Below are 16,649 nucleotides of genomic sequence, written 5' to 3' on the forward strand. Positions count from 1 at the left end.
GAAGCAATTTGTTTTAATGCTCCAGCAATTGCCAAGTATTAAAAACATTCTTCTCACACACATTAGGCAAAGCAATTAATACCTATATGTAGATGGGGATCACTCCCTACTGAATATGAAATAAAGATTCCAGAAGGAACATAAAAAAACAAATGTTCACTTTGAGTATGAGTTTATCAGAGAGATATTACAGAAAGGCAATTCTTATCTGCACTGCTTTTCCACTTACCTCATTTTCAGTTAGACAGTGAAAATGCAAGTTCCTCCAAAATGCCACATATGGCAAAAGATGATTATAATTCACAGGGTTACAGTACAGATGGACACTATCAGGTTTTATTAATATGATTATATCTGCAACAAGCAGAACAAGTATTATTCTAGCATCAAGACTCCATATATAGAATTATACGAACACAAAAAAAGAGCACAGGAACTGACCAGAAAACACTTTTCCTATAATGTGCCTCATTAAAAGAAATTATTTAACTATTTGAATAAACAATCATTCCCCACTCTTTTTTTAATGGAACAGTTGGCAGCTCTGCACTGCTCCAAGTACAATAGTACTTTTTACTGTCCAGAACAACTGTGGGTTTACTCTGAAGTCTTGCACAGAACTTGCGTCAGCCTGGCCTTTGACAAGCCAAGAGCGTGTCAGTGATGAGGTCTCGCAGAGCGCTTACAGAACCGTAAACTACAGCTGCTCTTGCCTGATATTACATCAGGTTGCTCCAACTGAAAACTAGCCTTACAACATGCAGGATGGACATTCAATGTTGCATGAAAATAAGGGAATATGTTAAAATAAAGAAAAAAACCACTAGCTTTAGGCTTTTAGAACTCCACTGGTTTGATCACACAATTGATAATAAACATACAAACACACCATGACTGAAGTAGGACTGCTGATAATGGGTGTATTTCGTCGTGTTTAGGACATATGGAGGAAGTCCTGAAGGAGGGGAGGAAATTTGAACAAGGGTTCTTCAGTAGTGTTTTTAGAACAGTTTTTCAGGTCTATATACGTGATTAGAAATTTTCTGGCTTTTTTTTTTTCCCCATTGTATATCACTTTTCCTGGCCCAGCCTCTCTCCAGAGGGATGAAAAGCGGTAAAAATGCTTGAAACACACTACTTACCGTCAAGCACTTCTTCAGGAAAACCAGTTCTCTCGAAGTCATTGTTACTCTGACTATACAAGCCGAAAAGCAGATAGTTTGCCAGTTCCCTGCAACCTTCGTTGTATCGGCTATCTATTCCTGAAAAAGCAAAGCCAGACATGAAATGTCGTGTCTGAACACAGTGCACGTGTAAAGTTGGTGTTCTTCCCAGCTAAGAAAACTGTTTGACCGGGAGTATTACCTGAACACCTTCACACAGACAGTTGGCACTTCTGAGCTGAACACAGTGGGAAAGGAGGGGAAGGACAAGGGAGCTTTTGCAAGTTCATTGCTACACGCTGACATTCTTCTTTTGACCGAAATCTACAGGTCCTGCATAAAAAAAGTCTAGTTCTCTGCAGTGTTATGAAGCAATAGTTTCAATTTTATCTAGTAATTGAAACTTGACATCTGTCTGGATGCAGTGTTCATTCCAACGAATATGTTGTTGATGGAAGCTTCCTAACAAATTAATCCTGTGACCTAAATCTCCTGCTTTAGAATACATGATTAAACATTATCTCGCAAGTATTACAGTGTAATCCCTGAGTCACCAGAAAGCCACTGCAGACTTCTAGCAAGTCAGAAGACATGCAAACATAACATATGGCATACAAACAGTTTCCATACAAAAAAAAAGGTTTTATGGTCATTGGGAAGATAAAATGAAAAGAACTGAAGAGCAGTAACATGAAGAGGTAAGAAGAAACAAATACAAGAGAAAAGAAACAAACCACAGATTTAGGGAAGGCCTTCATCTCTGGAAAACAGACCTAATTCTACTGACATAGACCAAGTTTTCTCCACAGGTAAAGCTGTTCGGGAAACAGCATCCTCAACATCCATACATGGTAGAGATCACGGGTCTCGAATGCCACAAAATCTCTCAAACACTAAGGTCAAGTTTTCCCACCAAGCTATTTTAGGATACAGTTGGATGGTTGCCAAAGTATCATTTGTTTCTGCCATCCAAACGAGATCAGTACGATGATAACATAATAACCCAGCCTGGATGTCTGGGCTTTGAGACTTGCATCGCAAATCAAACTGCTCTGAAGTCACCTGAGCACATCGGAAATTGGAACAAACACTAGGTTCTCCTAACTATACTCTTTTTCTTTTTTTTAAAGCCATACTTCAGGCCTTAAGGTGTTAACCAGATGCAGTGTCTGCCTCCAGCTACTGAATTCTACATCTTAATAAACTCTCCTTTGTCTATAACAGTTCTTTGGATAGCTCACATGTATTCCCAAGTGTCACGTATTTGGTTTAAGCACACGGAAGAGATGAGCTGAATCACTTCAGGTTGTGCTGAAGCTATGAAACTGATTCTGCTCCCTGCTCGTGGCTTCTTACAGCACGCTGTAACATGGAGTTCATTGAACCATGCTGAGAAAGGGGGAAACTACACCACGCTAGCCTTGGCTTTCTCAGCCCTCAAAACCCCGCCGGGATCTTGAAATCCTCATTCCTCTGCTATCTAGCTTCTAGCTCTGACCTCCCATTCCTATGCACAGCACAGGAACGTGCTTTTCTGAAAGTGAGCCACAATGCCAGGGGGAGGTGTTCCTGATCACAGCGAGGGGTTGGAACTGGATGATCTTTTTTGTCCATTCCAACCCAAACCGTTCTGTGATGCCAGGATTCTGGATGTCAGGTGTCCCTGATAAAGGAAAGCCTTAGCAGGTCATCTCTAACTCAGGTCACAGCATCAGTACAACTCAGCCAAATCATTCTCAGCCCCAGCTGCTCATTTCTCCTCTCTGCTGCAATGCTCTGTCATCGCTGTGCCAATAATCTGTACAGCCAGACTGCCCTGGATCTGGGAACTTAACGACAGACAGCAAGCAAAAGAGCAAGGTGAGGCAGAACATTCTCTGGTTGGCTTTTTTAATTTTAATTTCCCTTCCCACAAAAGTAGACGTACCAGCGTAATCTAGAATTCAGTGGAACTCAACACACTGATCATGGTACCAAACCTCCTGTCTCAAGGCAGGACTTGAGTTAGAACCATAGACTCTCCTTCCAGCAAGCAACCACCCCTTTGCTCTTGGGAACTCTTAAACATAACCGGTCAGCCTGAAATCTACTGTAACATTACAAAATTAGCACACGGTGTCCTGAAGATAAACTGGTTTACTGCTTACGTGCCTAACGAAGACAATCTGATGAGCAATCGATGGAGCACAAAGGAGTTCGGATGGTCTCTTTCAGCGGCAGCAAGCTGTTAGATCAGTTGTTCTGCAAGAGGCATTGCTAATGTTTCACAAGCAAACAGCACTTATCAGATGGTAATCTAACAAGACACGCTCAACTATGGGCAAAACAAAGGGGAAAGTGCAAACATCACGGCCACTTTCATCCGATCAGGCTCATTACAGAGGTCTCTAAAGCCTGAAGAGCCAAGGTGGTGAGCCTAGGGGACAGGCTAAGAGTAACAGAGAACCAGGAGGAAAGGGGAGAGAAATAATAAGCATGGGAAATCAGAAGATAAAACGGTCCTTATACCGAGGCATCTGGAGTTAAAGGCACAGATCCAGCCAGTGGAAAACAAACAGGAAATGAAACACAGGCAAAGATTGGATACCTCCAGAAAGCCTGTCAGGAGCCCTCAGAACAATGGGGAAGGCTGGTAATTCGGAAACCCCCACGCCTGGCTCAGCGGAGCCACAAACTGAGTAATCCCAGACTGCTCCCAGGTCCTCACGGGGGTGGAGGCAGGCAGTGAGGCAGCCCAGCAGCTCGCTGCTGCCCACAAGACAAGGGGCAGGGTAAGAATCCCTTTTCTGCAACTGAAATCCCTTTCTGAGCTGAATCCCTTTTCTGCAACAAAAATGGATTCAGCTCAGCCACCTCATTTGCAACTTCTCAGTTGATAAACTGACATAAGCACTCTACAGGAGGAGAAAAGTCACGCTTTCTTGATCCCAGCCATGCATTTCTGACACATCCCTGTGCACCAAAACCAATACCTGTTCCCTAGCACCTCGAACACCCACGTGAGCTTTCAGGACACAGGAAGGTGACGCTGGAGCAAATGGACTGGTCACCTCTTGACAGCTGCCCAAAACCATCCCACAGTTGTACAACTGCCATCCAAGAGAAGTGGCACCTGAATTATTAAAATGGTCTTCATTCAGAACGGAAATGGAATGAAAAAACAGTTCAGTGTACTAAATTCTGGTGAGGTTTCTCCCACATCTTAAGTGCATGAGCTCCGTGTAATGCAGATGTAATTTTGAAAGATCCTAAAGAAGTTGTCATACATGAGAAAAAAGAAGATAAGTTGAAGATGTACTGGCACAGGCTCTACAGTACTTCTATCCTCTTCAGGGAGTATAAAAGGTAAATGTCAAGGTCTGGAAAAAATTAGCTTAGCTACGCTGAACTGCGACACAAAGTTTGATCTACGGTCAGAAGAGCTACAACGTACTGTCAGATTTACAGAGATGGCCTACTAAATACATAAATACTCTTTAAAATTAGCCAGAACTGCATTTAAATAATTGTGTCAACAGCTGGTCAGTTCTGCATCTCTTTAGAATTCTCCCAGTTTTGGTAGAAACGCTGCACCACTTGAAGTGAAGCCGTGAATTCTATACTGTTCCATCTCACCGTGCAGTGGGTAAAACGAAAGCTGGGGGGAGGGAAATACATTAGCTGCAAGTCATTAAAAAGAGCCAGGTGAAATATAAAATGTGGTGGCTGTAAAAAAAAAAAAAAAAGGTACAAAAGATTAGCTGCTTTATATCCAATTCAAGAGGAATCAAGATGTAAGATGATATTTTTGTCACTCCAAGTGTGAATTTGAAGACAGATTTAATGCATTCATAACAGAGACATTCCTGCTTAACCAGAAGTTATGCGAGAAATTCTGCGGGCTACACTGGACAGGTCAGCTTGGACAACAACAGCTCCATTGTGCGTGCAGAAAGATTACTGCAAAGCACAAGTCTAATGACAAAACACTTCCTATAATTTCCTATATTTCCATAACAGAAACACACGTTAAGAGGCAGCCTTATGCATGGTCTTAAACATTCCACATCACACCGAGGCTTACACAAAGGAATTCCTTTTGCCTCTGATGTTTTCCCTAAAGCTGTACAATGTTTTGAGTGACTTTTTTTTGCTAGAGACTTACTGCAGCTTCAGAATTAAGAGTCAAGGAGAAGTGAAGAATGTGGGTTAGGAAGGTTGTTAGACAGTCGACATCAGAAGAGAACTAGGTTATGCACCTTCAACCTTTTTGTGGTCCACTAAGTGAGCTTCTTCAAGTTTTCTTGCTGCAACATTCAAAAAAAGTCAAAAGCAGGCTATGGCAGGAAGTGATCAGTTGTATCATTTCTTATTGCAAAGCCATTGCTACACAACTTTTTTAGGGCTACACTCGATTTTTCCATCCTCAACTGTTTTACGTTATTTGCACGGTTACTCTAGTCCTATCCTGCAAGGAATTTCAATTATAATTCCTGACTTCTTTCATGTACCAATACTAATTATATATTAAGAAACAAAAGCATTACATACAGAAATGATAAAACTGTAAGAAAAAAAACACGTTACTTTCCTGTAGCATACCTCCACACGCAGCTTTGTTTTGTATTCTCTTTTCCCCTACGCCCAGAAGAAATAAAGCACAGAAACCACATACTGTTTAAACTGTTTATACTGTTTAAACACCACCATTTAACTCTCAACTGCTTCCCAGGTTTCTCAAGCAACTCTTTTAGTGCTTTTTGAATTATTTCTCCTGAGGGAAGACCACACTCCTGCTAAAACCTAGTTTTATTAACTCTTGCCAGGCTCCTGATTCCCCCTTCTCTCCCTCTTCATCTCTTACAAGCTGAGCCTGCTCTCAACCACCACTCCCCACAGCCCTGAAGATCGTGATTACGAACCCTGGCGCTCCTAAGGTCTTATCCAGCTCCTCGTGTTTTCTTCCACATTGCTGCCCCTGTGGGGGAACCAGCTGCAACACGTATGCTTTCAGCTCCTATGCCAAGCGCCAGCTAGAGCACAAGCACTGCCCGGACAGCTGACTGTTTAAATATCCACGGGTTAAATTCCCCCTAATGTCCTTCCTAGACATTAAGACAGATTTTGTCTTTCCTCCAGCCACTCAATTTTCTTAAGGCTTGGAAGAACATTAATATCATCGTTATTATTGCACTAAGTCTGCCTGAACATAGGACTGAGAAATATTGAGAGAGAGAAAAGGGAGCAACAGTCAGAGAGCTGTCCTCTTGCCAGCAAACAGGGATGGGACAGGAAGGAGGAGATGATAATCATCTTTCAGAAACTCGTGGCATCTTCATCAAGACAACGAGAAGAGCGGAGGGGGAAAAAATAAGCAACACTAACCTAAAATGCAAAGGATTCCATCAGGCTGAGATTTGCTGCTTTGTGTCAGGATGCTCTGAATGTTTCGAAGGCGGCTGCAGCTGCAAAAAAAAGAGAATTGGTCTTTAAAGTCAGTGTTTTAAAACGTTCAAATTTGGTAGGGCAAGGTTTACCTCGCTTTTACTTAGTTATAAGAACTATTTGGACACGGTTCAGCTTAGGTATCTTTTCTCTGAAATACTTTTAAATCTCTTATCAAACCAGTCCCAGACTATTTATATTCGTCCACTAAAATATGCACAAGTAGCTCTGAGAGAACACCAGAACCCATAAGAATTCCTTCTGACCAAGTGCTTCGTTCATCTCTGATCTCTAGCAAGAATTTCTGTTTTTTTTCCCTCCCCTCTCCCCAAGCCAGCCGCTACCAGAGGAGCACAGTGCAAAGCACCACAGGGCAGGTGACACCCAGGTAGAGAGGTGATGGGAAGGGACTGCAAAAGCTTCGACAACCCAGAAGAGTTTTCAAAAGTCTTGAGTTTTAGCACTGCACCACCAGGCAACTTCTACCCTGTGTAACTACATGGCTGAGATGCCCCAGATCCCTCACAAAACCAAAGCGAAAATCCCAGTATTCGTGTAGGAAAGGAGGGGAAGGAACAGAGCGCTCTGCACCCAAAAACTGCAGAGCTCTAACCACGTCCTTGGGCCATAAAACAGTGCCAAGCTACCTGCTGGTGTCCCAGTGATGCTGTTACTTATGAGCACCGTGACGACTCAAGGGGGACACCCTGCCCTTATTACAAGCACTGACAGAACGAAGGCAACCTTCAGACAGAAAAAAGGAAGCAGTTTTAGTGAGCACTGAGATTAGACAACTACCGACCAGGGGATTTTCTGGTATAATGCAGGCTTCAGGTGCTACAGCTCTTCCTTTTTCTCTCTAGTGTTTTGCTTAGTCCATAATGGGAAAATACGGAGCCAACGCTCTCATTTTGCGTAACAAAAGCTGAACTCCCAAAGAATCCCACTTTAAGAAAGATTTTTCTCTGCGAAAGAGATTAACAAACTTAATTGACACGACTGGGTTTCAAGTCAGGAAACAAACCACAGCCCAAACCAAGTCTAGAGTGAATACTTAATGCAAGCAATAAAAAAAATGAACTTATTCCCCTCTATATCCAGAGGGGTATCAAGAGCAGTTCCGTAAGGTAACCCACACTGTATCTTTCTCATGATTTCTGTATTTGATAATCTACATCTAAAACATTACCAAATCTTGCCAAGATTTTCATAACCGAAATGAATTATCCTATCAATCTGATCCTGGCCAATACATGTTTTTAAGCTACACAAGGATCTCAGCCACACAGAGAGCTTTCTAGTTCGTGCTTCTAGGCAACCTTTTGTGAGCTTGTTTTAAAGCAGATAAAAGGCAAGAATTTTCACTGCTGATATTCCCGAATGTTTTCTTGTTTATACAACTGAGCTGCTCAGCTCTAGGAAACAACTCTTACAGGAACCCTCCAGCAGAGCTAAATTTATGATCTGCCCAAATAAACATGGAAGCCACATCAAGTACTCCTATTTTCATAGTTACTTAAACCAAGTAAAAGGTGGATAGGTCTTTGCAGCAATCCCACGATCATCATGCTCTACTTTCTCTGAAAGACAGAACAGACATGAAAGATCTGCATTACAGCCCATCTAAGTGCAATTTGAACGTCCACGCTAACAGTGAAGGTCAGACAACATCAAGATGCTTCTACATGAAGGAGGGAAGATAAAAATCAAGATCCATTTGTACAAATGTACATTCCAGATTTATTTTTTTTCCCCTCTCGATTTTCCTGAGCTGTGAACCCCTCAATTACTCTCTTTGCCTGAAACTTCCCAATTCATATTAAATGCTGCATCCTATCATAGTCCAGTGTATGTATGAACTGGTATTTTGATCCAGTCTAAGATAAAGAAATTAGGCACTGATGACAGCAAAATGACATCTAGTCGGCCGCTGCTAGGATCAGGTGGTGTTGCCCATGTAGGTGGTTATGAGTTCTGTGAACGAAACACTCAACTTCACACTGCACAGACTAGCAGCTTCTAATTATTCATTGAAACCTAACCTAAACCCAGTGTCACAATTAACTTAAAGTTTTGTATCTTATTTGGGAAGGTTTCATTCCATTGTTAAACAGGATCCCAGATGAGCTAAGGGTGACACGATCCCCGATGACAAGCCACACAGTGCTTTTTTTTTTTTTTTGTACTTTCCATGTCACAAGAGCAGAAGTAGAAAAATCCCCTGGACTCTACAAACAAACTGAACTTACTTCATTTGTTAGCATGCAGCCAAGCCTGCAGATATTTAAGGATCAGCTGCAGGCCAAGTAAAATTGCTAGAGCCAGCCTCAAACGTTGCAACGTGGAGAAACAGCTTCATGTACAGACAAAGCACATGGGAAAACAACACTGCTGCTCAACCTATCTGGGAAGGGCTGCTGAGGAGAAGCCCACACTTCCCGAGACTATTTGAAGGACAGACTGGAAGGACTGAAAAAGCATGCCCAAGGACATCTGCAGTTACACAATCAGCAGCTTGCAGACTGCCTTGTATTAAACCACTTACCATATCAAAGGATGCATCTTCCTGCTCTTGCTCAGAGTAGGAAAAGAAACTGTCATCGGGAAAAATATGAATGCTTCCAAATGAAAGGCACAAGAGGCAGATTTTCAATTGACTCCTCACAGAAAAAAGACTCAAAAACATCTCCACTACCAGCATTCAAATCTACTCTGAAGGTAAATTTAACCAATTCTCCAAAGGCAGATTTGTCTTGATTGAAAAATGTTGTTTAAAGCTCTTACATGTTACAAACACAGCACGAGCACATACCTTTGCCATCTCCCCCCACCTCGTCCCAGATCACTTCTAAAGGAAAGGAGTGGTTAGAGCTAAATTTGAACAAAGAGCAAGCGTGGAAACTCCTTGGGGAAGATTCATTCATTCCAAAGCGTTATTATAAGATACAAGTTACTCCTCTCTAAGATGCTCAAATCTCAATTTCACACTAGCATCCCTGAGGAAAGGGAGACCTGATCAAATACGTTTATCATGTGTAAAGACAAATCAGCAAAATGGCCCTGCGTAATGAGCAGAGAAGAGCAAAATACAGAGTTTTTGTCTTTCTGAGCTTGGTAAAAGCATTTTCTTATCTGTTCAAGTAACTTTCAGAGGGTAAAAAAAAAAAAAGGCGGGCGGAGAAAATATGCTTCCATGTTAGCTCTGGGTTGGGTATCTTTTCCTACCTTATGGTCTGATTTAAGGTTAAAAATTTATAGTTACGTTTAGCATCGTCCACAGAGATTAATTTCAGTGCACCCCTTAAAATACATAAAGCTCTCGGATTAAGCTGCTAATTCCTGCCAAGCAAAGTTTGTCACGTTTACGTCTCATTCAAGAGATAGTCTTGACATGAAAGCAAGAAGCATAGGTCAAATTATGTTATTTCATAATGAAATGTATGAAATAAACATGTTTATGGTCAAACTCTAACACTGGACAGCCGTCAACAGAATATTTTTCCTTGCCTCAGTTAAAGAGGTGGTTTCTATGAAAGAATTCTTTGAAAAAGCTCCTTCAGAGATATTTTCAACGTCATTTCATGTGTATATAAATCATTACATTCAGAGGCTGACATTAAAAACCAAAAGAGTTCTGTCTCTGAATAAAGACGTTATTCAGAAATACTGAAGAGAATAATTAGAACTCTTACTACAAGCTTTTAAACAATACAGGCTAGACTGCGTATCAAGGCAGAGGAAAAAATGGCATTTTCTTGCGTTTCACATTAAACAGTCATCTGACAACAACAAAGAAACAGTCCTGGGAACAAAAATCCCTGACTTTTCCCACCTCCAAAGCGGGTGCCCTAGCAAGGGTACTGAATTTTACTGCTTTCCACCTCGCCTACAATTTCAAACAGATGCAACGAAGGATCTCTGTAGAGCCGCACAACCCTCTGGGCTTCAGGATGCTCTCCTGGAGGATGGGGCTCTGGATCCCTGCACGTACGTAACCACAGCTTCATTTTGCAGTAGCTTGATGCTGAAAGCAAGCGTTACATGGATTCAAAACAACTACGTGAAGCCTTTGTAAGGAAACCCCAAAGTCCTGGGCTTCTGTGAGCCTCGGACAAGAGCTGAGCTGCAAGCTACTTGAACTAGGTCTGCTGCAAACAGCCCAGCGCGACGAGCACAGACACCCAGGCTGCTATACAAGCAGGTACGGAGTTGGAGCAGGTGAAGTGAGAATCCCTCCAGTTTCTACACGGGTTTACGCCAGTATAAGCACCCCCACTGTTGCAAGAGACTGTCTCACCCTTCTCATTACCTTTGTATCTCACCAACAATCTTGAAGCCATGTGTCAAATCACGAACTCTAGACCACGGATAAAAAAAACACACACATATATATAATCCTTTCAGCCATCACAAGCTAATCTGATGGCCAAGGAAGGAGAGTCAGAAAGCAAAGCCACATTTTGGAGTAGTATCTCATAATAAAGTGCATTCAGGCCAATTAAGAAATGCTCTGTTGAGGTTCTCCATTCAATTCTTGATCTCCCACTAGTCTTGAAGTAGATTAAAAAAAAAAGGGGGGGAAGAAAATTAACAGTCATTAACTTCTAAGAATTAGTGCTCATCTGTTCACACGTCTTCTACTAATTATGCAAAGTACCTTGCTTTGTAACAGCCGAGGCTGTCACAGCTCGGTAACAGGCGGAGCGCTGCACGCCATGCCTGGCAGCAAACGGAGAATTAACAACTGTGCCTTTCACTGTCAGAAAAAACAAATATTTTTAAAATAACGCCACCCAGTATTTTAACTTTCATTTAACTTATGTTTCCACGATGCATTAGTTTTTCTGCACCCCTCGTTACAAGCTGAATTCATTCGTTTTCTAGTCGCAATCGAGTGGTGCTTCATGCAAGATCAGGACCAGCACCGATCCCCCGTTGATTCCTACCCCGATTCCCCCAGGCTGGCTCGCCCAACGTCTGGGATGGTGCAGCTGTGGTCACCGTGCAGCTCAGATGACGGATGCAATTCTGCTGCTGTAGGGAGCGCTGAGCTGAGCGTGTTTTGCTCCATATTGGCAGATGTTACACTCCTCCCCCACAAAGGCCAGGCAGTCTTAAAAACCCACACGTGGTAAAGCTTTACCAGATAGCAGCCGACAAGGGGAAGCAACGTCGGAGACAGCCCTGGCAAGATCGTGCAAATCTTCACATTATCAAGGCTCGTCTTCGGGGAATGACTTGGAGGGATTTGTGCTGTCTACCTGATGTTAAAGGCAGCGTCTGCCTTCAGTACTTGATTGAGAAATAAAAAATTGGAAATATAAAGAATGGCTCACGCTTGTTTTCTCCACAGATCCCACTCCTTGTTAACTGGCTGCTACCACCATCTGTTTCCACTCTACTCCTCAAAAAAAAAAAAAAAAGTTTATTCTTCGCAGGCTTTTTGTTGACCTCACAACTTCTACCAGAACCCTTGTTATTGTCTGCATACAGCAGAGCCCTGGATTTCCCACACTCCGACATGATCAGCATCCTAAGGTTTTTATGAAAACAGAAACCAGAAGCCAGACGGAGTTAAAGGCTCTCAAATTCATCAATTTCAAAAGCATTTTATTTGAAATTTAATATTGAGCCTGAACATGCTTGCTCTTGGTTAGTCGGTGGTTGGTTTTTTTCTTTTCTGTTTTTGTTGTTTTGTTTTGTTTTCCTTCTTTAATTCACCAAACTAATTCCATTTTACTGCATGGCACTCACACAATGGTGCGCACCTACCTTACACATGAAAGTTTTCCAGCTATTTTCACAATTTCTCAACAAAGAACATAGGCGACTTGCCTACAAATAGAAGACCTGGTGTCTTTTGAAACACTCAGCATTAGCAACTTTTGTTAACTAACATTAAGACTGGATGCAGAGGAAAAAACTTCAACTCAGGGTGCATTTTGCAGGACCAAATTCCTTGCTTCTTTCATTTAACTGGAGAGAAATGTTCAATTCTGCAACTCAGAAACCTCGGAGCACTCCAGAAGAGACTCTAACTGGATTCTGGGACTACCTGGTACCGTTTCCAAGCTCCAGGCTTGTTTGGGACCTCTGAAACCCCAGCCCACCTGAAAAGCAGCATTATTTATTAAGGCTGCACATCAATATTCACGCTGGTATTTCCTGTAACCACACTTGGATCCAGCGCAGCCCTTCAGCACACTTTTTGTTATGAGCATCTCGCAGACAAGACCTGCTTTAATTTAATGTAAGTGTCACACAGATACGCACCAGCACGATTTTAGGACAACTGGAAGTCCCACCACGGGCTGGAAGCCAAGTGAAGTTCTTCCACGGGTGCACTCAAACAGCTGCCCATCAACTACGCACATGCAGATGCCAGCCAGACCTGTGGCTGTGATGCACCGATTTAGTCTGATGTGTGAATACCGACTCTGTATTTTCACCTTCTGAAACTGCAACACGTCAGTGAGGATGCCAGCTACTCCGCTCAGAAAACCTATCGCCTAACAACGTGACGCCCTGCCTTTCCACTTCGACATCCCTCTGAACTTTGGCCCCAAACTGGCAGTTGACAGACCCTCACGCTTCTTACCTCTCCACCATGGTAGAAAACGACCCAAATGCAGGGAACAGGGTTTGTTTCTCTCCCTCCACCCCCCCCCCCTTCAGCAAGCTAAATGTTTTCCCTCTTTGCATAGCTAAAATACAGAGCATTCCTTAAAAAAAATTAGGTGAAACTACTATTACAAAATCCTGCCCCTCGGCATAATTACCCGAGGAACACATGGATACAAACTGTTAATCCTGCAACACAGATATGGCCCTCCCCAGCTAGAATGGGGTGGGAAACCACAACAGCTCTTTTGTCCCTGCAGCACCATCCTCCCGAACACCCCACCGACGGATCTGTGAAGCTATAGGGAAAAAAAAGCCACATATTTAACCACATGGTGATTAAAAACAGAACGGTGCAGAGGATAATGATGTCAGGCATAGAGACAATGTCAAACAAACCCAAGGACTCGCTTTGCATTTCCCCACATAAAATGCAGATGAGTTCTTGCTGTGTGCCTGTTAGAAACGTGGGTGAGCAATAAGGAGGATTTGCCTACGCTGTTTTATATAAGGGTAACGCGGAATTGGGTGGGTCCAAATCCCCACCGAACGGAACAAGCTCACCTTGGTTTCAGATGCTGATATTTAACAGAAATTTTGATCAAAATAGCACATACACTCAAGTAAAACAGACGGCCCCACAGCCACATGAAGCATGACATCACCTTCTAAAAAGGAGTACCCTTTTTTGAACAATGCTCATCTCTTAGTCAAGGGACTTTTCCTCTTTATTAACAAAATTTTCTTCCTTTTGTCGTTACAATGCTTCGGGTCCCTGTGGCAAACGCCAGCTCCCAGCGCACCACGCAGCAAGACCAGATCTCTGAAGCATGTGGAAGAACTCCAAGAATTATCTCTGGCCGTTTCTCTATTCTTTATATAGTCTTAAGAATTTTTCCATTCCTGTTTGGGACTTGGAGGGGGAGGGAAGGGTAACGGATTGTTTTGTTTTAAGTTATTTTTATTAACTGCCTTGTATCTGCTGACTGCTTGGGAAATTTATTGCAAACACTGGCCTCCCTTCCTCCATCTGGACTGAAAAAAAAACTGCACAAGAAGGAACGTTGGAGAGGAAAAAAAACGAACGGATGACATGCCTCCTACAAACACGCCAAATTACAGATGCTGTCTGGATCTCCCAGCGGAGCTCGAAAGCTTGCAGATGTTCATAGCCTGAACGTTCTCATGACAACTCTGAAACAGGCTCTCAAATTACAGAAATCACTCATAAAGAAAGGGGGCTTGAGTGGAAACCATTTTCTCTTTCAGCTTTTTCGTTTTGTTTTACCTTCTTGGTATTTTCTTACTAATGAATTGTGAGATACTCCCCAGCTATAAACAAACTGCGAGCTCCTTAGAAGCAAATATACAGTTAATTTATTCAGTGAGAAAAAAAATATCTGAAAAAGATCCCTTTTTGCCTTCCCTCTTGTGATCAATTCAGTTCCTAACGGCTGGCTGAGACGGAACACAACCATCACGAACAGCCATGTTCGTGTATTCCAGGCAAACACAACGACCTCCATTTCTCTCTCTCTCAGTGCAGAATTTCTCATTTCACAGGCACGTTGTGTGACAAGTAAAAACGCTCTTATTCCCTTCTTGAACAGAAGAAAGCTTGTGGCAAACATACAGCCATTTTAATACCAAATAGCTCGGCCAACTGTTTGTTTGTAGCGATTTTGCAATTCATATGCAGCGTCTTGGTTATTCTGTTATCTGATTTTACACTGGTGAGTACTTCCACGTATTGTACTTCAAAATGCTTGCTGCTTGCAGTCGTTATTTCCATGGGTTGTTCTCTGGGATACTCAAAACACTTCAGATAATGGACTGTAGCCCAGTGCACACACCTTAAGCCTTAAAAAAGGGACCAGAGCTGGCAACTTAACGATACCTGAGCTGACACCTGAGCTCTCAGGGAGCCACCGCTATCCCCTAACACAGCCCCACATCCCATCTCCTTCCAGCCCTGCCCTCCCTGTTCCCGAAGCTCAGCACCTTTGTGCCCCCAAGCAGCTCTGCACGAGCCTCCCAGCAGCTGCCCACACAAACACACTGCGCTGATCTCCTTTCTTTCCATAAATACAACCTAATTTCAGGGGGGAAATGAGGAGACGTTTCTGCTCAGAAAGAGCAGTCAGGTGTGGGGACGGGGTGACAGGGAGGTGGTTGTGTCACCGTCCCTGGGGGTGTTCAAGGGAAGGTTGGACGTGGTGCATGGGGACACGGTTCAGTAGGTGACACTGGTGGTAGGGGGTCAGTTGGACCATATGACCTCAGAGGGCTTTTCCAACCTTAATGATTCCAAGATAGATTCTCCTTCATCTCTGCCCCTGCTACCTCTACCCTAATTTGGCCTCCCTGCCTTTCCTAAACCCCTCCTGCACACCCCTGCCACCCCTCCTGCAGCCCTCCCTCTGCACCTCCAAAGCCCCTGAGCCCCACACCCTGTCCCAAGACCCCCAAGACCCTTCCAAAGCTCCTTACAGCCTCTTTGTTCCTGAACCACCGCCTTCAGTACCTGCAACTCTCAGAACACCCCATCTGTTCCCCAAGGGAAGCCCTAAATGCCCCCGCATCCTTACCCCACAAAACCCTCCCCAGTGGCCCCCTTAGCACTCCTACAACGCCTCTGCCCCCCTCAGCGCTCCCATAGAGCTCCCATAGCCCCCCCTCAGAGCTCTCAAAGTGCCCCTATACCGCCCCCAACCCCCTCTGGGCCCCCATAACGTCCCCTCAGCGCCCCAAAGGAGCCCCCTCACCCCCCAGAACCCCCATATCGCCTCCATAGCGTCCCCCAAGAGCCCCCACAGACCCCCCCCCACAACCCTCACAGCCCCCGCATCGCCCTCACAGCGTCCCCTCGGAGCCCCGAGCCCCCTCACAGCCCCCGCTTCCCCCCCCCCAACGTCCCCTCAGCCCCCCAACACCCGTCCCGGCCCCTTCCTACTCCCCTCCCCGTTACCTGACGAAGGCTTCGGCGGCGGCGGGGGCTCGGCGGGACGATGGGCGCGGGGCCGGGCCCGGCCGGAGCAGCGCGGAGCGGCCGCACAGCGCCATGGCGACGGCGGGGGGCGGCGGGGGGGAGCCGCGGCACCGCGACGCCCGCAGCAACCGCGGCCCTCAGCCCCGCCCCCCCCCCCCCCCCCCCCCCCCCCTCCGAGGCGAAGGGGGGGAACGGAGGATGGGCCGCAACGCCGCCCGCTCTCCTAGCCTCGGCGGCGGTCAGAACGCAGCCCGACGTTCAGCTTAAATGTTTTAGAGTAGGATAAAAAGGTTTTTTTTCCCGCCCTCAATTGTTGTATATAAAGAGAGTGATGGATGCGGTTTTGTCTCCCCCCGTAAAGGGAGAATGCGCTCGTCCAACGCCTGTCCCCCGGCGCAGCGCCCAGCCCACCCCCCGCCTCCTGTCATGGGCGCGTCCAGCCCCCGGCACAG

General features: G+C 44.5%; 1 protein-coding gene across 1 annotated transcript in view; it reads right to left on the reverse strand.

Moving 5' to 3' along the window:
• C4H20orf194 (chromosome 4 C20orf194 homolog) overlaps positions 1–16,332 on the reverse strand; it is a 72,570-nt gene extending 56,238 nt beyond the window's left edge. Inside the window, exons 1-4 of the mRNA XM_035326479.1 lie at positions 16,177–16,332; positions 6,528–6,607; positions 1,143–1,262; positions 230–354 (exon numbers count right to left, since the gene is read on the reverse strand). Of these exons, the coding sequence (XP_035182370.1) occupies positions 230–354; positions 1,143–1,262; positions 6,528–6,607; positions 16,177–16,271 (420 nt within the window). The 5' untranslated portion in view covers positions 16,272–16,332. The remainder of the gene's footprint in view (positions 1–229; positions 355–1,142; positions 1,263–6,527; positions 6,608–16,176) is intronic.
• Between the last annotated feature and the right edge of the window lie 317 nt (positions 16,333–16,649).

This window comes from Oxyura jamaicensis, chromosome 4, assembly GCF_011077185.1.
Source record: "Oxyura jamaicensis isolate SHBP4307 breed ruddy duck chromosome 4, BPBGC_Ojam_1.0, whole genome shotgun sequence".
NCBI classification, from domain to species: Eukaryota; Metazoa; Chordata; class Aves; order Anseriformes; family Anatidae; genus Oxyura; species Oxyura jamaicensis.